At 50.7% G+C, this 20,385-nt stretch overlaps 9 protein-coding genes across 9 annotated transcripts in view; 4 read left to right on the top strand and 5 right to left on the bottom strand.

Moving 5' to 3' along the window:
* The window catches only part of CNBK0050 (hypothetical protein), a gene marked incomplete at both ends in the record, with an annotated part of 2,058 nt that extends 148 nt beyond the window's left edge, over window positions 1–1,910 (top strand). The window contains 10 exons of the mRNA XM_767836.1: window positions 1–29; window positions 94–363; window positions 429–528; window positions 579–671; window positions 731–980; window positions 1,036–1,108; window positions 1,160–1,390; window positions 1,445–1,500; window positions 1,565–1,766; window positions 1,851–1,910. The exon at window positions 1–29 is cut by the window's left edge and continues 148 nt beyond it. Of these exons, the coding sequence (XP_772929.1) occupies window positions 1–29; window positions 94–363; window positions 429–528; window positions 579–671; window positions 731–980; window positions 1,036–1,108; window positions 1,160–1,390; window positions 1,445–1,500; window positions 1,565–1,766; window positions 1,851–1,910 (1,364 nt within the window). The remainder of the gene's footprint in view (window positions 30–93; window positions 364–428; window positions 529–578; window positions 672–730; window positions 981–1,035; window positions 1,109–1,159; window positions 1,391–1,444; window positions 1,501–1,564; window positions 1,767–1,850) is intronic.
* Window positions 1,911–2,282: 372 nt separating this feature from the next.
* Window positions 2,283–4,318, bottom strand: CNBK0060 (hypothetical protein; the record flags this gene model as incomplete). Its single annotated transcript, XM_767837.1, has 3 exons — window positions 2,283–4,157; window positions 4,222–4,252; window positions 4,317–4,318. Coding segments are annotated over 3 exons (1,908 nt in total).
* Window positions 4,319–5,301: 983 nt separating this feature from the next.
* Window positions 5,302–6,558, bottom strand: CNBK0070 (hypothetical protein; the record flags this gene model as incomplete). Its single annotated transcript, XM_767838.1, has 6 exons — window positions 5,302–5,577; window positions 5,641–5,815; window positions 5,902–5,949; window positions 6,007–6,217; window positions 6,278–6,385; window positions 6,447–6,558. The coding sequence occupies 6 exons, from the start codon at window positions 6,556–6,558 to the stop codon at window positions 5,302–5,304; spliced, it is 930 nt and encodes a 309-aa protein (XP_772931.1).
* A 554-nt stretch (window positions 6,559–7,112) lies between these two features.
* Window positions 7,113–8,399, top strand: CNBK0080 (hypothetical protein; the record flags this gene model as incomplete). Its single annotated transcript, XM_767839.1, has 4 exons — window positions 7,113–7,160; window positions 7,221–7,567; window positions 7,924–8,105; window positions 8,167–8,399. The coding sequence occupies 4 exons, from the start codon at window positions 7,113–7,115 to the stop codon at window positions 8,397–8,399; spliced, it is 810 nt and encodes a 269-aa protein (XP_772932.1).
* A 489-nt stretch (window positions 8,400–8,888) lies between these two features.
* Window positions 8,889–10,361, bottom strand: CNBK0090 (hypothetical protein; the record flags this gene model as incomplete). The annotated part of the gene is made up of 6 exons (XM_767840.1): window positions 8,889–9,004; window positions 9,134–9,484; window positions 9,559–9,582; window positions 9,634–10,070; window positions 10,135–10,184; window positions 10,254–10,361. The coding sequence occupies 6 exons, from the start codon at window positions 10,359–10,361 to the stop codon at window positions 8,889–8,891; spliced, it is 1,086 nt and encodes a 361-aa protein (XP_772933.1).
* Window positions 10,362–11,164: 803 nt separating this feature from the next.
* Window positions 11,165–12,548, top strand: CNBK0100 (hypothetical protein; the record flags this gene model as incomplete). The annotated part of the gene is made up of 2 exons (XM_767841.1): window positions 11,165–11,514; window positions 11,573–12,548. 2 exons carry the CDS (start codon window positions 11,165–11,167, stop codon window positions 12,546–12,548), a joined length of 1,326 nt encoding a protein of 441 aa, XP_772934.1.
* A 381-nt stretch (window positions 12,549–12,929) lies between these two features.
* Window positions 12,930–14,126, bottom strand: CNBK0110 (hypothetical protein; the record flags this gene model as incomplete). Its single annotated transcript, XM_767842.1, has 3 exons — window positions 12,930–12,959; window positions 13,011–13,610; window positions 13,719–14,126. 3 exons carry the CDS (start codon window positions 14,124–14,126, stop codon window positions 12,930–12,932), a joined length of 1,038 nt encoding a protein of 345 aa, XP_772935.1.
* Window positions 14,127–14,374: 248 nt separating this feature from the next.
* On the top strand, window positions 14,375–18,592 carry CNBK0120 (hypothetical protein; the record flags this gene model as incomplete). Its single annotated transcript, XM_767843.1, has 10 exons — window positions 14,375–14,399; window positions 14,444–14,472; window positions 14,531–14,646; window positions 14,731–15,649; window positions 16,289–16,480; window positions 16,591–16,758; window positions 16,889–16,942; window positions 17,007–17,707; window positions 17,769–18,097; window positions 18,231–18,592. 10 exons carry the CDS (start codon window positions 14,375–14,377, stop codon window positions 18,590–18,592), a joined length of 2,895 nt encoding a protein of 964 aa, XP_772936.1.
* Window positions 18,593–18,904: 312 nt separating this feature from the next.
* CNBK0130 (hypothetical protein) lies at window positions 18,905–20,324 on the bottom strand (the record flags this gene model as incomplete). Its single annotated transcript, XM_767844.1, has 3 exons — window positions 18,905–19,551; window positions 19,628–19,961; window positions 20,031–20,324. 3 exons carry the CDS (start codon window positions 20,322–20,324, stop codon window positions 18,905–18,907), a joined length of 1,275 nt encoding a protein of 424 aa, XP_772937.1.
* Window positions 20,325–20,385: the final 61 nt, after the last annotated feature.

Consider the following 20,385-nt stretch of genomic DNA (forward strand, 5'->3'; position numbering starts at 1 on the left):
TCGTCTTTTGCTTTTTGATGCTTCAATTTGTGAGTGTCATTGTCTCTGTTTTGACAATAGCAGGAACGACCTCGATGTTGACATACAGCGTAGGATCGCACCAATTTAGGTAACGCCCAAACAGATACTACATTCCTTCCTGCTGTTGGCATCACAACTAGCAATATCAACATCGGTCAAACACTGTTCACTCTTGGCTTCGTCATCTTTGAGTTACCCAGTAACATGCTCGCCAAGATCTTGGGTCCGCACCGATGGGTTCCTTGCATCATCTTCATCTGGGGCCTCATTACTCTTTGTCAAGCTTTTCTTACCAGCAAAGGTGGCTTCTACGCTACTCGATTCCTCTTGGCTTGTGGTGAGGTAAGTCACGATGTTCCTGTCCCAGAAGCCTATCAGTGCGCTGACTGATCTGTATCGTATTTTAGGCTGGTTTTATCCCCGGTATGGCCTGGTACATCACCCGATTCTACCAGAACGGTGAACTCAGTCTCAGATTGGCCATTTTCTGGGCTGCCAACAGTTTTGGTAAGTCGATTTATATTTATTCCGAACCAATACTGATTCTGCGCCCTTAGCTGGTATGGTTTCAGGTCCTCTCGCTCTCGGCATTCTTCAAGGTCTCAACGAGAAGCATGGCTGGCATGGATGGCAGTATCTCTTCGCTATTGGTAAATTATACTTACATCTTTAGTGTATCATTCACACATAAGCTAATAAATATATTCAGAGGGTGCTATGACCATGGGTGTCGCCATCTTCGCTTTGCTCTACCTCCCTGCTAGCCCCTTGGACGGCGGTCGATCTCTCCTCATCCCAGTCCTCAACTCTCGTGATGCTCAAATTCTCGCTGCTCGAATACTCGCCGACGACCCCAAGAAGGCTTTCGGTCGAGGCTCGAAGATTACCCTCGTTGATATCAGGGATACATTTGTAGACTGGAGACTTTGGGGTCACTGTGCTGCCGCCTTCCTTTCTTCGTGAATATCTTACACCACGTCATCCGTTGAAGAGCACCGCTGACTCATGATATAGTATCATATTAACCCCCATCAACACTTACGGTCCTAAAGTCATTCAATCTCTCGGCTACTCTGGCTTCACCGCCGTACGTCTCTTCACTCTCAATAATGTCAAGCTCGCACTAAAATCTTTGTAGAACGGTATGGCCGCTCCCGCCTCCGCCATCGGTCTCGTCTACTCTGTCTCCCTCGCTTGGAGCTCCGATCGTTTCCGCGAGCGTGGTATCCACATTTTCACCGCCATGGCCCTCTCTTGTGCCGGTTGTCTTTGGCTTGCTCTCGCCCCCGACTCCGCTGGCAAGAGGGTCCTGTACGGAGGTTACCTTTTAACTGCTGGTACTATGGGTTGTGGGCAAGCTATCAACGCTGTAAGTCCACCGTTTAGAAGCTATACGAAGTCATCCTGCTAATATGTTTGATAGTCGTGGGTCAGCAGCAAGTTTGACGAACGACGACGACCTGTCGCCTTGGCTACCTAGTACGTTCCCTCTCACGGTCTACATCCTCTCGAGCTCTCCAGCTGACTGGTCTCTTCCATTTAGCGTCGCCTTCATCCAAATGGCGGGCTTCGCCGGTTCCAACGTCTTCAAAACCAAGGACGCCCCTCGATACAAAGACGGTCTCATCGTGTGCGGTGTCTGCTCCGTGGTAGGAGGCGTGATCATGCTTGTCTGGAAGCTACTTTACATCTGGGACGACAGGCGGGCAAAAGAGGGGCGGAGGAGCGAGTCTTCCCCAGAATTAGTGAGTTTACGTTCTTTATGTCCGTTTCCGTTCTGCTTTTGCTTTGAAAAGAGAAAGGTATGCTGACGTCTTTTTTCTTGATAGGAGGTTCACCATTTCTCAGACGAAAGATCTATTGAAGGGAAGGTAAAGGCGGAGAAATAGAAAGGGAAATACAATAGATACGATAGAAGCTTTAGAAGTTAGAAGTTATATAGAGGGGTAACAGCTTTTTATCTTCGTTTTTGGTTCTCCGGGTTTAGTTTATTTATGTTGTTATAAGTAGAAACAGAAAGGAAATGATGGATAATAATATTGCCACCGCTTCATCTTTCTTAATATTGGATCATCGAACCGACGATCATTTTGGTTCTCAGCTTGCGCCTCCACTTATTGCTTCGCACTCATAGCCGGTCCTTCAACCGATCAGCCTCGCCTCTCGCCCGTAACCCCACAAAACCAAAATGTGATACATTCATTTCCTGAAAGTGCCCTTCCGTAGAATTCCATTTCAAACATCAGGAATTTCCTCTAGATTTACTCCCTCTCTTTCTCGCCTTCGCTATCGTCTCTGTCATTCGTTTCGTTGGCTTCGTTGGCTTCGTTGGCTTCATTGATCCCTTTGGTTTGTCGGCTATTGTCCTCTTCTGCCGCCAACTCAAGTGGTTCGGTAGGTTCCCCAGCACATTTTGTCTCTTCGCCATCTTCTACTTCATCCGGCCTCGTCTGAACGCCTTCTGGCCTCATGCCAATAGTGGAGAACGAGCTCGGACCGGCGCCAGCGCCAGCGCCAAGTCCTACATCAACCTGCCCATCCTTCTCCTCGAGCTCCTCCTCCGCCTCTGCAGCTGGCTCCGACATTATTTCGTCGTTTTTCTGTTTTTCCTCTTCGCCAACTACAGCTTCCGATTCAGCCTCCTGCTCATGCTCAAGCTCGGCCTCCACGTGATGAGTTTGTTGCTCGGAAGGTTTAACGATATTGCTTCTTCTCTGTTTCCCCTCTGCCGTTCCGGTTTTCTCCCTAGCAGCCGGTAATCCTAATTTCCCAATTGGCGGAGGATGAGGAGCTTGAATCTCGTCTTCGTTCTCACCTTTCTTTTCCCTTGCAGCAGCCAAGCCAAGCCTCCCCACGGGATTCCTTCCTACGGGCTTCATTGCAGGATTCTCCTCCCCTTCCTTTGCGACAGAGCTAACGTTCGGTCGCCGGGTTGGGGCATCTTTCGAGTTTGACTTGGGAGTGAGACGTTTACCATTGTTTTTATCGTTTCCACTGGACGTTGGCTTCTTGCTGTTCGATACGGGTGTAGAGATGGATGCTCGAGGTCGGACGACGTTTGTAGAAGCAGGGGAAGACGTGCTCGAGATCGGGACATGAGAGTTGGAAGAGATCGAAGAAGAGTGGGCGTTGGCATTGGCAGCCGCTCTAGCCCTACTAGCAGCCGTACCCTGCATCAGCCTCGAGCCTGATGCTCTCCTTATCGACCCGTTTGCACTCCTGTCATCCTTATTCTTCTCCTGCGGCTGCGGCGACCCAACCCCATCCTCACCAAGAGACGTTACCTCGGGAGACTTGGTATGGGACAGGCGAGCACTAGCTGCTCTCCCGAGGGACGACCTCCCCATCAATGATCCCGACGAGGACAAGGGTGACTTGACACTGTCTCGCCTCCCCGACGAGCTTGAGCTCCTTCTCTCTGTGCCTGTTGCTGTAGGATCGTCTATCGGAGGCGGGGAACGCATACTCGTGCTGTTAGGCGGGCGGGAAGATGGTGGAGAACGTGTTTTGGCCAGGGAGCTGGCTGTTGGTTTCGACGGGGTACCAGTCAACTGCGGCTTAAGTGGCGTCGGGGTACAAGTATTGTCGTTCGGGGCGGTAGAACGCGGAGAAGTAACGGTAGATGGTGAGGGGGAAACAGTCACTTGCTTGGCGTTGTGTTGAGTACTAACCGTACGGGGTTTATTCGCTTTACTCCGATTTTGGGCTTGAGCAGGAGTGGGAGTGTGCGCTTTTATAGATGAAGTACGACCGATAGAAGATTTGGTACTACTGACAGAAGTAGATTTTGCGGGGGTAGTAGAAGGTGCAGAGGGTGATACACGGGCAGTATCGTTTTGGCTTTGAGGAGTAGCAATGGAAGAAGCATGCGGTAGAGAGTGTGACTGAGTCTCGGGTGCATTCCCCTTTGTGGTATCTTTCTCACTGCTCTCAATAGGAACTGTTTTGGTGTTGGCGCTTGCTGTAGGCTGTGATGACGAGTCCGCATTGTTGACTCCTTCCTGCGCCGCGAGGGCGTCGCTAACCCTTCGTCCTTCTCCTAAGCTGACTCTCCCCTTGTCCTTGTCCTTCTCACGTTCGCTCGCCTCTTTCTCCCTATTCGCGGCTGTTTGGAACCTTGCTACTAACGCAGAAACCTACATAGGAAGAACCGTCAGTCCTTGATAATCTTATTAGGGTCAAAGAGAACGCGAGACGCACGCTGCCTTGGGAACGTTCTACGGGAAGTGGCCTACATTAAGCAGATACATCAGTCTATTGAAGTAAACAGGCAAATAACGTGTCTCAATACGTACATTGCAAATGCACCAAGATGTCAAGCGAGACAACGCTCTTCTCAAGTTCTTATTCTCACGCTCCACAATCTATTTTCTGGATTCTACTCCCAGCTGGCTCTCCCACTGAGGTTTCGCGACTACTCTGTATTTGCGTAATTTCCAAGGGATACCAATGCTGTTTGCTATTTGTGATGAATTGAGGTAAAATACTCCAAGTCAGTCCTCTCTTGCGACGGCACTGTTGCAAAGTGCTTGATTCAATGGTACTTACGACTTCAGCAAAAGCCCTCTCTTATCTTCCTCCCTTATTCTATAAAAGATCTTATCTCAGATCCGATCTCTTCCCCACCAAAGCTTTAAATTCTAACTCGCGAGGACGCGCAAAGGTCGTCCTTAAATCGCAGATGTGAATCTATTAATGTGAACCGTCTCAAGCGGCTCGGTATAAGGAGCTCGTAAGATAGCGCAATAAGAGATAGGTGGCTGTCGAAATAATTATAAAGCGTATTGGACGTGGCTTGGCAACAATCGATGTGCGTGGGGGAATGGATCGTAGCAGCCGACGGACGATCCGGTAACCGGGTAAAATGCGTTTTACGTTATTCTGTTCGCGAGATTGTCTTTTCGTAAGTTGTCGCTCTCGCTACTCGTGAAATAAATGTGTCGTTGATTTATGCTTTATTAAGGGTCGTAAATTCGTCAAAGGTAGATATAAAGGGAAAGGGATGATAGGGAAAAGAACGAACAATGGAAATAACGGACACGAGGGCGAATTATGACAATCAGTTGACAGGAACGCGTCGAAGGGCAAAGTGGCAGATCGTCTCTTCCGTTGCGTCGTCCATAATAAGGCATACAACCAAACCTGTTCTTCTATTTCATACAACAACATCTCAAAAGCAGTCAAGGCTACATAAAACAGTGATATGCATGCACAATGTGAATTGTCCTTTCATGACACAGATCAACCCCGATCACTTTGTATCTTTACACGCCAAAACTCTTAGACCATACCGGCACCCAAAACAGCGCCCACAACACCGACAACGCCAACAACCATACCAAAGCCCATTTCGGACCTCAAAGCCCTGCTAGAGGAGTCGCTGGAAGCAGGGGCGGAAGAAGCGGAAGTGGCAGAAGAGTCAGTAGCAGAGGTAGCAGCAGAGTTGGAGGCTGCTCCGGAAGCAGTTCCGGAAGCAGCGCTGGAAGCGGAAGAGGCAGCAGTAGTAGAGAGGTAGCCGGCAAGGGTAGAAGAGTCAACAGCGCTAGTGGAAGATACCTATTCATTAATAGCGTTAGTCATAGGCTTGGAGAACAATTTACTGAAGAAGGGTAGACATACAGTGACGGTAGCCTCGCCATTCTCGACTTGGAAGTAGTTGGCAGTGATCAAGTTTCCTAGACCACTTTCAGAGACGTAGCTAGAGAGAGACATTGTACTGAGGGGGGTACCGGCTTGAGAAAGGTTGGCGGGAGGAGAGAAAGTATCGGGCTGAGCGTAGACGATGATTACGTATCTATAGAGAAGAGAGGTGCGTGCATTAGCTTGGCATTTATGCGCAGTTTGAGGATTAAGAGGGGTATGAAAGGATGGCTAACATACCGGTGAGAGCCACTGCCAGAGGTGGGACCGGGACCGGCATAATCGGTACTAGTATCAAAGAATCAGTATGGACTGTAACATGTATAGTTAGCAAGGACAGCGTACATAGAGGTAGAACCGGTCCAGTTGACAGCGTAAGGGGCCGAGTCGGTGGAAAGACTAGCAGAGTTGACGAGCCAGTGCCGAGTCTGCTCGGTGGTAGATTCGTCGGTTCCAACAATGTCGGCATCGACCATCACGACGGTGTAGAGCTGACCCGATTCAAGAGTAGCGTTGGAAGCGGGGGAGACGGCAAGAGTGGGAGAAGAAGAGACGGCTGAGACATGCGTCGTCAGGACGCGCCTTTTTGATGATCAGAATAAATATGAAGACTTGCCATCCTGGTCGAGCGTATCACCGGTAGAGATAGCGGTGCTACCGAAAGTAACGCTCAAAAGAGCCTCAGGCTCAAAAGTTTCGAGCAATTGGGGCGTAAGTTCGGCCTCTACAAATGACATCGTCTCACGTCAGCCGAAATGAAAGAGAGAAGAAAAGTGAAGGCGCACGTTGGAAGTTTGCTTGCAAGCCCTCAATATCGACGGCGGAGGCAGAGCCGTTGGAGGCAGACTGGGCGAGGGCGGGAAGGGCAAGCGCGAGAGCAGCAAAGTAACCGAGCATCGTGATCGTCGTTATCGTTTTTTTCCGTATGTCGTGAAAAAAATGAAGAGTAAAAGGGACTGGTAATCCAACTGATCAAGAAAAGACAAGGGAGGGTCAAGCGTAAGGAGTGGCTTTGAAGTGGGCGCGTAAATGAGAAAAGAGATGGGGAAGAAGAACAGGTCTTTTTATATACGTCGCTGCCTTGGCAAATACACGGGGCGATGAAACAACCCAAACAGCCCAAGGCCCAGATTTACACGCTAGCCAAACCGGTGACGACGACAAAATCAGACGCGTCTCCTCCATTAAACGCGTCAATAGTTAAGGAACCAAATAAGCCTCAAACTCGCGTGGCTTCCATGTGCATCCCACGCGCCTGCCATGCCACCTCTCTCAATCGCCGCGGGGATATGGCGGCTAATGGGTGGACATTGCCGGTCCTCCCCACTCTCGACGAGCAACGACCGGCGACAAGCTTCTTTCTTTCGACCTCTTTGGAAACGAATTCACCGCATAGAAAAGCCCTATACCACTCACCTCTCAGCTCTCTCAGCCACAACAAAACCCTCAAAATGTCTGGCAACTCTGAAGTTGAATACTTGAAGTCTCTTGTCTCTCAGGTCAGTACTGCATCTCTCGACCGCGCATCTTTAGGTGCGTACTGATACTTTCCCGCCCAGCTCCAAGACAAGATCCATCATCTCGAGAAGTCTACCTCCACCTCCGTCTCCAACACCATCTCCTCCGTCACCTCTGCCCTCTCTCCCTCTTCCTCCATCAAGCCTCCCCGAATGGTCCTCATTGGCCCTCCTGGTGCTGGTAAGGGTACACAAGCGCCCAACATCTCCAGCAAGTACTGCATCTGCCACCTCGCTACTGGTGACATGTTGAGGGAGCAGGTCGCCAGACAAACCGAGTTGGGCAAGGCTGCTAAGCAGATTATGGACCAGGGCGGTTTGGTTTCCGATGAGATTATGGTCGGCATGATCAAGCAGGAGTTGGAGAAGAACGCCGAGTGCAAGAACGGGTGAGTTGGGTCTCTTCTCTCATGTCATCCTGATGGAGCGGTTGTGGATGTTAAACCTTGGCGCGTGGGTTTGATGGGATTTGGAATGAGGTTGTACTAGCTTGGTTATGACGGAAGTGGCATCGCTGGTGCGGAAACAGCAATGTTCAAGCCAATACCCGTCATTTTCAAGCCTGCAGCGACAATCCATTCTCTCTTCCGCCCTCCTTTGGTTCCTGCTGCTTTCCATTCCACACCATAGTCGGACATTCAACGTGTCTCACCGCGTTAACTCGTCTATTCCTCTCCTTTCCATTTCCCATTATCTCATCCCTTGCCTTCAACACTGTTCATGCGCTGACTATCTACCAAACAAGCTTCATCCTCGACGGTTTCCCCCGTACCGTTCCCCAGGCTTCCAAGCTCGATGCCATGCTTGCCGAGCGCAAACAAGCTATCGACCACGCTATCGAGCTCAAGATCCCCGACGTCTTGTTGATCTCCCGAATTACTGGTCGATTGGTCCACCCCGCGAGCGGTAGGAGTTACCACAAGGAATGTACGTCTACCTTTCCTTCAATCGCCATGCACTTTTCTGACCCGTCCCCTACCTCTTACAGTCAACCCCCCTAAGAAGCCCATGACCGACGACATTACCGGCGAGCCCCTCATCCAACGTTCCGACGACAACGTCGGTACCCTCAGGAAGCGATTGGACACTTATCACGCCCAGACTGGCCCTGTTGTTGACTACTACAAGGGTACAGGTGTTTGGACCCCTGTCGATGCCGCTCAGAGCCCCAAGTTGGTCTGGGCTAGCATCAGCAGTATTTTGGAAAGCAAGAAGAACTAAGGAATGGGATGAAAAGTTGAATTATGAAAGTGGAGAAAGATGAGGGTGGAAGGGTACAGAATGGTTCAGAATGGACTGGAGTAGAAGGTATAGAAGCTGGACGGTTTTTGGGAACCAAAAACGGGCAGAATGCATTTTGCATGGGCAACGAAATCACGATCGGTCTCTCGAGATTCGTGACATCGTTGAATAAGTAAAACGTGAAACCTCATCCGACTTCTTTGACGTGTCTCAAAACCTTGGGCCACTGTAGCTCATAAACGTTTACACGCTTTCCATGCTTTTTCCATCTCAAATTTGCATGTTCCGACGTTCATTTGTTCGATTTAGCTTTTGACTATCTCAACAGAATAGCTTTGCTTCGTGACGACACTCGAGATTCCTTGCCACTTAATATACATGTCCTAGACTCATCGTCTCATCTCTCCGTCCCCTGCAACCCCAAACTCATAACGCTCTTTGCACCCCAGCTTGAAATAGCGTGAAACACTAAACCACGGCAATCATAACCCTTTCCTCCGAGATATTACAGCACTCTACCAATTCAATTCGGGAAGGTGTGTTGGAGACAGTCATGACACAGCTCGTTCCTATAAATTTGGAGCCTACGGACCTTGGTTAGTCGTCATCTTTAACGAAATGTGTAGGATTCGTCAGAATGGTGATGGACCGAAGGAGTATAATTAAGGTCCAAAGAAAAACTCGGGCTTGCAAAAACAAACGTTGGGACTTACCTTCTTCCTCTCCAATCCTGTTACACGCCACAAAAACAACTTCCTTCCCTTCACCATCCTTCCCAGACCCAGACCCCGGAATAGGCGTAGATGTAGACGTAGAAGGAGCAGTGGAATATCGAGGTGTAGGATCATGTAGCGGCACGAGCCTCGCCGCCCAATAATTCAAGTTTGACTCTGATGGTGCTTCCGGGTCTTCGGGGGGTTCCACTGGGTGCGAGGGTTCCTCACCGGATGCAGAGGTGGTAGTAGGAGGTTCGGCGGGCGGGGAAAGCCAGTTCATAGGTATGACGAGCATGTCGACTGCGTTGTCTCGGCAAAAGTTGGCGAGCTCGAATGCGTCCCATGGTGCTACGTTTGGAAAGAGCGGTGTCAGCATTTTGAAAAGGAGGGAGTCGAGGTGAAAAGGAAAAAGGAAGGCTCACCGATAAAATCCTTGGGATTGAGGTCTGTTTGAATAAAAGTCAGCTTGACCTAGTCAAGACGAAGAAAAGACTCACCCATACAAATCCCAAGTGCGACCCTTCCCAGAGGTTCAGACAAGTCAAAGTATTGAAACCCATCTCCCTCTCTTGCCCAATTCTTATCCGTCTCGAACCTGAACGTCTTTCTATAGTTACCCACCACTTCCCCAGTAGGAGAAACTATTACCGCCGAGTTGTATCCTACACCTTCTGCTTCGCCTTCCAATTCTTTTGGAGCTGCGTCGGCAACTTTGGTTGGTGAAGAAGAGGGAGAGCCAGAGGAGGGGATTTCCTCCGGGTACCCAGCAATTACATGACATCCTAATCTTGTAGCTAATGCCCTCGCAAGGAGCGATGTAGGTCCGATTCGAGGGGCTTCGAGGTACGGCAAGATCGAGATGGGGCTATTGAAGACGTATCCGGAGAGACACATCTCTGGGAGGACAAGAAGATCTACGTGACCGGGTTGCATCCTTCATTGGGTTAATTGGTAAGCTAAGTCTGGCGAAGATGATGGAGTAGAAGACAAGGACGTACCATTTCGTAAGCTCTTCAACTTTGGCAGCATTTTCCTTCACCCTCCCCAGCTGCATTTACACAATCGCATACGGCTTGTCAGCATGCACATTTTGGTGAGACATGGCTTAGAAACTGACTTTGACGTCGTATTGAACACATCCGACTTTCAGCGGTGTCCGACGATAGAGAGGAGCTGGGGAAGAGGGTCTCGAAGGAGGAAGGGTAGGTGTTTGTGAGGTACTCATAGGGCGTTTGAGAGACGGGGTGGGAAAAAAGGGGGTGCGGCGAAATAAGGACGTGATGGGCAGTTAATGAGGATTAGGAATAAAGTGAAATAGAATATAATAATTAGTCGAATGAACACTTGATCAAGAAGACAGAGAGAAGAGACTGACGAGACGTCATCGCTTTCCGACAAGCGGGCAGCCGCAGACGATGGTCACGTAAACAACGGCGATGACCGCCAAGGAACCATCTCGCTGTATCAGTACTATACGCACTGTTGTCACTGCACGTAATACGTACTTCTCTGGAGAAACGTAGGTTTTTTGACAAAGTACAGGCGCGATTGAAAATGTGTTAGCCCCCCAGAAGACATAGTTTACCCCAGTGGTCCAAACCGTTCTACATGCAAGTTATTGAGGCAAAATCAACCCAAGGCGTCAAGGAGGAAATCAACAAAATCAAGAGATGACACCGGAATGGCGCAATTACTCCTCAACCGATATAGAATACCCTTATCCAAACAACCACCCGAGTACCCTCCGTCCCGATATCCAAGTTTAAATAAATGAAACTAGACTTCTTACCTTCTCGGCCCTGTAACTCGAGTGATGTACCCCTCACCATTATCGAAATGTCAAAAAGGAGATCACGACCGTCGAATCCTCATTTTCACCGCTAGCCTCCACTTTTCTCCTCCACACTTTTAGACACTGTGGGAATAATGGTATCACCTCCATGCGTAGTATATAAATACAAATTCCATTCTTGTACGGAGCAAGCTCTACAATAATATTACCTTACCTCGCCTTGCGTCTCACAAGATATGGTATTCCAGTCTCCGATGCAGTCGCCCGAAATGTCCACCCAGGCGCGGCAACAAACTCCCAGTCCTGCTCCCACCAACCATCTCCACCTCCATCTCCATCCCGCCCCTCGCACTTCGTCACACTCCAGCAACAGCGATCAAGCACTCATCAATAAGCCCGAACAGGCACACGTATGGGCGGTAGAAGAAGAAACCGAACAAGAGGAGGGACAGGGTCTTGTCAAGCGAGGAGAAGAAGTGCCCCCTGCAGTGGATACAGTATGGTGTGATTCATCTGCAGAGATTGTGCTCGTCAGTAGCGATAATGTCGCTTTCCATGTACCGGCTTATCATATCCTCTCTCAAAGGTAACCGATTTCTTGTCCCCTGCCCTGAGACGATCACTGACAAGAAAACGAAAAACAGTATCGCTCTACGTGACGCCATCCAGATCGACTCTACCTTTTCTTCTTCTCGTTCACTTTCCTCTTCGTCACCTATCACCATCCACTTTTCCGACGAGGAATGCGAAACCTCCGATGCCATCCGCCTTTTCCTCTTCCTCATCTCTCCTCACCCTCTCCCACCCGCTTCCCCTTCCCAGTCCCCCTCCTTCCCGCAGTTACACAGCCACCTCCACTCCTCCTCCCCTCCTTCCACTCTCGACGACTATATCCTCTCCCACCCCACCACCATTACCCTCCACCTCCTCTCCACCATCCTCTTCCTCCAAAAATACGACTGCCCCCTCGCCCTCTCCCTTCTCTCCGCCCACCTCCGGCACCACGCTCTCACCAAAGCTCACATCTCCCGAGAAATCTGCGCTCTCGACCTGTTTCTCATTGGCGCCAAAACAGGGATCGAGGGATTGTGCGTCGATGCCGTCAAGGGGTACAAACCGCGAGTGGGGAGTGGGGATGAAGCCGAGGTGGAGGAAGATGAGCGGGCATACTCGCTCGGACTGGGATTGGGGTTGAGATATGGTACGAATGGCGAGAGTGGGAATGAGGGCGCCGATCATAGAGGAAGGCAATGTTCGACAGACAGCACCCCGTTCTCCCCGTATCAGCAACCTCTCCCCCCCTCCGGCCGCTCTTCCTCTCCCTCTGGCTCTTCTTCTCCTCCACCACCAATGCACGACGGTCGTTACAGCTGGGGCCTCTACACAGGGCTCAACCCCTCCCATTTTCCGATCCTGGCGTGGGAAGGTTGTCCACCCCTTTTCTGTTGGGCATTGAGTAAAGCTGTGGGTGCCGCAAAGCCTGGCGATGGGCTGGGGTCGAGGTCGAGGTCAGGGGTAGAGGAAGAGGGAGCGGGAAAAGGAAGTGGAAGAAAGGGATTGTGGGAGAAAAGGGGGGAAGTGTTGGAAGGGATCTTGGAGGAAGTTCGGTTCTTGAGGTAAAAAAAAAAATTGACCTAGAGGAATTTTTAGTTTAAATTCAAGATACACAGTACGCCAATATACCATACCTAGTTTAGATTCTCGAGCAAGTCCCGTGGGGAAAGTGATTCAAGGGGGGCTAGAAAAAGAGGAAATATAGAATTGCCATCCGAGATGCAATCAAAAGTGGAATAACGAAAACCCACAAGCAAACAAAAAAGCACATACAGAAAAACCAATGCATACCATCTTATCTCGTCCCACATGTATTCTTGTTCTAATTTATCTTTGGCTAATTCTCATGCATTTCGAATTAGACGCTCGGACTCTGTGCTACTCGGTTTCTTCAGTTTGTCTGCTTCCGCTTCAAAGACTGTTGTTTGGCGTTTGCATTTGACGCTTTCAAACGACAGGCCTGAGACTGTTATAATGCTACACAACCATCAACATCCGCCCCAACAGAAAGAAAGAAAATCAACTTACCTCGCCCAACCCGTACATCCTCTTATGATAACTAATTCTCACCACCCTCTTCCCTTGCCTGCCACTCTCCTCCGCCGTCAAACCACCTCCAAATGAATCATCCTTTCCACCATGCGAAACCACCGTTGGAGGTCCTCTCTGAATCACGTGGATCGGTACCCCATACGCCCTACTCAACGCCTGAATCTCCGGTTCGCCTCCCCACTCGCCCGTCTCCGCCACAGCTTTACAGTACTGTGCAAACCCAGAGTGTGTGATCATCCCGTCCGAAGTCGCATCGGGCGTGTCTTCCCCCGCGATGGAAGGGAGGAACGGCATAAAATCATCAGGGTGGGAGAGCATATAGTCCGCAGCCATTCTCCGGATCGCCCGGGGGTCGGTAGCTTCCTCCACGGGGACAATACCGAGTAATCCAAGTTGGTCCCCGATAGCAGCGTACATACAGTGTCCATCCGGGGCGATCTCGAATAGTTCGCAGTTGAGGGCAATACATGCGTCGGAGATGACTTTGATTTCTTCTTGGCGCTCTTTTTCGAGCTGGGCGGTCCATTCGGGGTCGGCAGGAGGGGCAGATTCGAGGAGTGCTTCCTGTTTACGGGCCTGAAAGAAGGATTCCGCCGTTAGTAAAGGCTTGGAGTGGGGAAAGAAAAGAGAGACGTAGGCGATTACATTGCCGACAGGGACTGAGGAAAGGCAAGTGAGACTTACTTGGCGCTCTTCGAATCTTTGTCGACTAGACTTTTTCTTCTTGCCGCCAGCCCCACCACCATTAGCATTAGCATACATCCCTCCACTCTTCGTTTCCTGCCCTTGCGCTGAGACGGACGATGGGGAAGGCGAAATGACCCCTCGCAGCCCGGCAGGCGAACTTGCATGCCCAATTTCCTTCTCTCTCTCGTGCATGTCCTCCAAAACAGCATTATCTTGTAGCTCCTGTGGGCTTATCCCGGCCGCAGCAGCTTGAGCTGCGGCACCATCGTCGATGGCGGGGGGTAACTGGGGTTGAGGGGAGAGGGCAGAACTAGGTGTGGTGTCGGCAGAAGGAGAGTCGGGTGTGAAGGGGGAATGGTTGGGGGAGAGGAGTTTCTTGAGTGCACGTCGTTTTGAGCCTGGCATTGAGTTTGTGTTTTCAAGAAGAAGAAATTGCAGCGAAGAGATGCACAGCTCTCGATCGATGACGGAGGGAATCATATATCAGCACGGCGTAAAGTAAATTCAAAAAAACCGCTTATGTAATCACTCGCCCTGTTTCGACTCCGAGCGGGACGGTTTTTATTTTTGTGTTTAAAATAGTTTATTTACCCTTAGGCTTGTTTCGCTCGTTATCTTTATCTTTAGATTATGACGATCAATCGCCATACACCATGAGCGGCAGAAAAGCATATTCCTGTAAGCAGCTTGTTCTCATTCCCTTTCCCTGCTGACCCCTCCAGGCATTCCATGCCGGACAAAGAAAATAAAGGTGACCACTTCCATCTCTTCCCGAGCCAGAGTCTAACTTTATAACTTTATAACTACAGTGCGATCGCCGGAAAGTATGCGGCAGATGTATACGCAAATCAGTCGAATGTATTTGGCCCGAGAACGGCGTGCCGCTTGAAGATGAGATTGGGTCTCCCGCAGAGCTCGTTCTGAGGTACCTCAACCCCTCTTTCGTTTATTTCATCTTCTTTGCAGCTGCCTCTCGAGTTTGTTGCTGATAATGATCATATTATACCAGCTCTCCAAAAAACACACCACATCATCCACATACCCTCCCTTCCTCCATCCCATCCGGTTCATCGCATCATAGCACACCCGCCAGGCCCAGCGTCCTCCCTTCCCACCCTCCATCCTCCCTCGCAGCGCTCCTCTCCTCCCATGCTCCTGCCCACACCCATGCTCGTCCTCCTCTTGCATCCCACGTCAACCTTCACACTAGTCCACATCACAGCCACGGACACGGCCACATCCCCCCCAGCACCTCCATCTCCATAGTCACATCCGCAACCCGTACAAGGACCCAATCTCTCCCTCCCCCAGCTGCCGCACCCGCCCCTCCAGTGGTCGACGTCCCACACACTGTCGTCCACGCCGAACAGCTTGATCATTCGATACTGAATGACCCCGATCCTACCGGCCCATCTTCGGGCTCCGGGTCTCCTCGTACTTCCGATCGTGCGGGCGGTACTGATGTTGCTGAAGAATCACATCCCGGCCGTCCAGGCGATAGTGATAGGGACTCCAGGGGTAAGGCAAACGGTGTGCCCGTGAATCAACCATCTAGCTCCGGATCCCTAGCAGGAAAAGATACTGGAGAAACATCTCGGGACTATACATTTATCCAACAGAGGTTTAGAGAACGAGGCGAACGAGAGGGACGAGGGGAAGCATCAAACCGTGACCATGGGGGAGCCACAAGGTCTTTTCAAGACCAAGGCGGAGGAACACGGCGAGCAGGACGAGTGGACCGGGATACACCTGCACCAGCACCAGGGACAGCAATAATAATAAAAGCGGCGGACGGAGGCTCGACAAATCATGAAGCTGATACTGCGGCTGCTGCTGGAGGGGGAACAGGAACAGGAGGAGGGACAAGCAAGCCAAGGCGACACAGATCATATCCCTTCCACCGGGGAGGCATGGATGGAGATGGGATGGTTACAGATGAACTTATGATGGCTTTACCACCGCACTGTAAGCCTTTTCCATCTCACATCTTACGCCTTCTACTGTTACGTTTGAAATCCAAAAGTCCCAAATTCAACGATTGGGATCCATTTTAATCTCCGTACGAACGAGTTACTGACATCCTCGTCCCTTCTTTCCCACCTTTTTGCACTCATCCCCATCCAATTATCCGATCCATTATCTATAACCCGCCATTCTCAATACCAGCCCAAGCCGATGCCCTTGTGAGCCCTTACCCTCCCTAACCATTCCGTGGGCCACATCGAAAGACAATCATGCTAACATCACATACGTTCGATGTTCGATGCTGAATGTTTAATGGGTAGTTACGAGTCTATGTACGTCCCTTTCCCCCTTCTCCTTCCCTTGCCCCCTCTTTCATCTTCTTCATCTTCCCTTTTCGCTGCCGCCCCCCACCCCCTGCCCACACAACCGAATTACTATCCACGCACCAAACCTTCGAGAGAAGAACCCGAAAGCTAACCTTTGATTCGTTGATATATAGTTGGAACGCGTTGAATGGGTACGTTCTTTTCTCACTTTAAGCCCTCATTTCCCCTCATGTGTCGCTAACTTTTCCCTCTCCCCTCCCCCGTCCAACCCAACAGATCCACCACCCCCTCCACCTTCCCACCTTCCTAGCCCAATACAACAAATTTTGGTCCATGTCCCCCTCCCACCGCCGCTCTACCGTTCATTCACGCTGGCTTGCATTACTATACATCGTTCTCTGTCTAGGTGATCATTTCGGCGATGAGAATATGTCGACGGACGATACCTTGGAAGGGCGATTGTTGGTCGTAAGTCTCGCAATCCGTCCCCCATTCCCCTTCCTCCCCACCTCTCCTCCCCAATGCAAAACCCTCTTCCTTCTCTCCTCCCACCGACAGAACTAAAATCCCACCCACAGGCATGCGAAGACTGTCTAGCCCACGCCGACTTTCTCGACGAACCATCTACTGAAACGATCCAGACCATCATCTGCCTCAACCTCTACCTCAACAACAAGAACCGCGTCAACGCTGCGCGGTCATTATTGGGTACAGCAATCAAGATGGCTATTGCTATGGGGATGTCTGTATGTCCTGTTTCTGTTCCTTTATCTTTCCTTCTATTCCCATCCCAATCCCTGTGGCCGTGTTGCTTTACACCCTAGGACATTCGTGAGGAATGTAAAGAAGACAGGCTAATGGGATGGGGGGATGTAGCGAATACCGGATGAAAGTGTATTGTACGATCCGGCCGGTGTGATCGAACGAGAGGTACGTCTTTGTACGGTGCATACGGGAGTCCCATGCTCATCCCCTTCCCGAAAAAAATAAATAGGTTGGCCGTCGATTATGGTGGTCTCTAGTTACCCAAGATGCCTATACAGCCTCCAACAGCGGTTTCACCTACCTCATCAACCTCTCCCACGCCAGCACTGGCCTCTTCGCCAACCTGGACGACGACGAAATCCGTCCTACCGGCTTCCACTCTTCCTCTAAACCCCTCTCTGAAACCACCACCGCCACATACCACATTCTCAAAATCGATTTCTCCCTTGTCGTCCGTCATTTCATCGATGCAATCAACGTCGATTTCCCCAATGCTTCATACGAAGCCATCATGGAGCTCGATCTCCAATTCCGACAAGTGTACGATTCTCTCCCCGCCCCCTTCCGACCGGACTTACCTCAACCTTTTGAGCTCTCCTACGCAGGATCCAAGCGGTACCTGGTGGACCAACGTATATTCATGGGAATCACCCTCCATAACCGTATCATGCGTCTTCACCGGGCTTACATGGTCCGCGGCTACGAAGATCCAAAGTACGAGTACAGTACGAGGGTATGCCTCGAATCGGCGTATGCATTGTTGGATCTGGTAAGACAAAGTCCGCAGACGTTGTGTAGGTGGTGGGTGGTACTCGTACAAGTTTGGACCGGGGGGTTGATCATCTCGGCGGATCTAGTGAGAGGAGCAAGGGATGAGAGGGAGAGGAGAAGGCAGAGGGATGGGGTTGCGTTGGCAGTTTCCTTGCTTGAGTGAGATTTATCCCTTTCCTTGCTGATTGCACTCCGACGTTTGCTAATTAGTATTCACAAGACCTATATCCCGTACGAGTCCCGTCGCCCGTCGAGGTCTCAAAGTCCTCCGTGCCCTTCTCAGCCGAGATTCAGAAGTATCCCAAGCGCAAGCACAAATCCAATCCCAATCCCAACCTCGATATCAAAACCAGATTCAAGGCCAGGGCCAAATTCCGAGAAAACGAAAACACTCTCATGAAGGAGATGGTTCCGAGGAAAGAGGCGGTGATGGAAAGGCCGCGAATAAAGGAGAGGTTGATGCAAGTGGGGTAAGGGACAAAGAGCGAAGTGTTCATGCGGATGAGGATACCGATCGGTCTGAGCCAAGTCAGTTGGATTTAGCGAATAGTACGTTTGTTTCCCTTTTTCTCAACTTTTCCATCTTATATAATCCCCGACTAACCATCTTCTTCCTTTTTCTCCCCCTCCTTACTTTGGTACACATACCACCAACCAAAAAAAAAACACATACACATATCAGCATCCCTAACCGACCTCGAACACCTCCTGCGCCAAGCATTCCCCTTTACCAACCCTTCTTCATCCTCTTTACCCTCCGTATCCTCTTTCGTCTCTCCCACAGCTGCTTCTGCCAATTCCGCGCCCACCTCTGGATCTGCTTCAGCGCCTGGGTCAGGTTCCGGCCCTGGACCAGCCTCGGGCGTGTCTGGGGGGTCTGGAACAGGGATGGGAATGGGTAGTGGCGTAAGGATGGGTATGGGCAGCGTATCAGATGGTGGGATGGTATCCAACCCCGGGATGGGAATAGGACCAACAACAGCCGCGACATCGGATCCAGCTGCAGAATTCTGGCAGTCATTGTTCAGTATGAACTCGTGGTGATTCCTGCTTCGTATGTTATTATTATAAGGAGAAAGGAAGAGATAGAAGAAGAGAGGAGAATTTTTGTATCCTTTTTTTGTTGTTGAGGATCGAGACAAGAGAAGATTGGGTAAAAAGAGTCGGAAAACTTTGGGGGCAGACGATGTCTGAGTCACGAAGATTTTGAGGATAGATTTTGATGTCCTTTTTGCTGGTTGTATTTCCCTTTTTTTGTTACGAAATGTAATGATATCAATATTCACTCCAGGCCTAAAGAATGAGGAGAAAAAAAAAGAGATGATGCATAGTCCCCATGCGGCCCTCGCCAACCCTCTAGATAGCCAACCTCTCCATCCTCTCCAAAACCTTTCTCTCTTTCCTCTCCTTCCTTTCTCTCTTTCTCTCCTTGTTCTCCGCCTTCCGTCCATTGTACCACAGCCCCAACTCGGGGTCATACAGCCTCCCTTCCTTCACATGCTGCGCCACTTCCGCCTGAACCTCTGCATTGGCCGCTTCATACTCTCCCTGTGCCGCTTGCCTCACCTCGGCGCGGGTTCGGCCTCGGAGGAAGACGCCTTCAAGCCCCACCGCTTCGAGGTCAATGACCGCCTTGAGGCCTCGGTCCCTTCCTTGGGTCTCCCATTCTTCCACAGCTTGTTTGCCGATCATCCTCTTCTCCAGCTCGGCCGCTTCGCGTCGGGCTTTGTACGCTTTCCACATCTTACCCTTTGCCCACCTTGGAGCAAGCTCTTCGGAGAGGTAGAGGGGCATGAGGGTATCGGCCGCGATGATTTCTTCAGTATTACGTTCAGAGTGTGGGCGGAGGTATTCATCTGCGAGTCCCTGGGACGCAGGAGGTGGGGAGTTGATGTGTTGAGGGAAGATGTCGACGAGAGGGGTGGAAGTGAGGGGCGGAAGGGGGGAGAGGTTGAGAGTGGGTTGGAGGGTGACAGCGTTGGGAGTGTCGAGCATTGAGTCGGCTGTACGTCGAGCGCGGAGAGGGTGGAAGGGATGAAGGGGTTAGCATGGTATTGTATGTAAGAAGAAACGACGTACGACCGGGGAAGACGAATTCCTTTTCAGGCTTTGGCCAGTTTATCCTAACAGCCTTTTCGTTTTCAGCTGATACGGGTCCCGAAAGTTTGGTAGCATATCGCCTCCAATCAATCCTCTGCGTCTTGGGGTTGAAGTGGGTAGAAGAGGTCTTTAGTCGAGAGGCATAGATGGAATCGGGACCGTCCTTGTCTTCGAGACACAGCTGGACGTTGGAGTAGTGCACAGGGCGGAGGATGGGGATGAAGTTCTTTTGATCTTCGTATGATTTCTTTTGGGTTTCAGAGAGTTGGTCCCAGTTGTATGGTCGGTCTTGAATAATCTGGCTTTTGAGGTTCTACCAAAGAAAAAGCCTCGTCAGCATGGTGACCCATATACCGGCTTGGGATTCAAAAGAAAAACGTACATGGATACCCTCCAAGAACACCCAGTTCCGCGCAAGGTCGATTTGCTTGACGGTATACACCTTGTACCCTTCCTCTGCTGTCTCCTCGTTCCTATACTTCTCCCTGGGTTTGCCGGCTACAAGTCGGACGCGGTCGCCCGGTCGAATGTTCCATTTGCGAATACGGTCATAAGGCTGGACAAACTTGGTCGTAGGGTGGGGGAATCGGGAGGGTGTCTTGCCTGCAAATTTGTTGGGCTTGGTGCTGACGAGGTGCTGGAAGCCTCTGGGGATACGGGTGACGGGGCCAGACATCTGGAGCTCCTGTCTTTTGTGGGTCTGGTGTGCAGAGATGGGAGCCGAGGTGAAAAGGGAA

Source organism: Cryptococcus neoformans, chromosome 11 (genome assembly GCF_000149385.1).
Source record: "Cryptococcus neoformans var. neoformans B-3501A chromosome 11, whole genome shotgun sequence".
NCBI classification, from domain to species: Eukaryota; Fungi; Basidiomycota; class Tremellomycetes; order Tremellales; family Cryptococcaceae; genus Cryptococcus; species Cryptococcus deneoformans.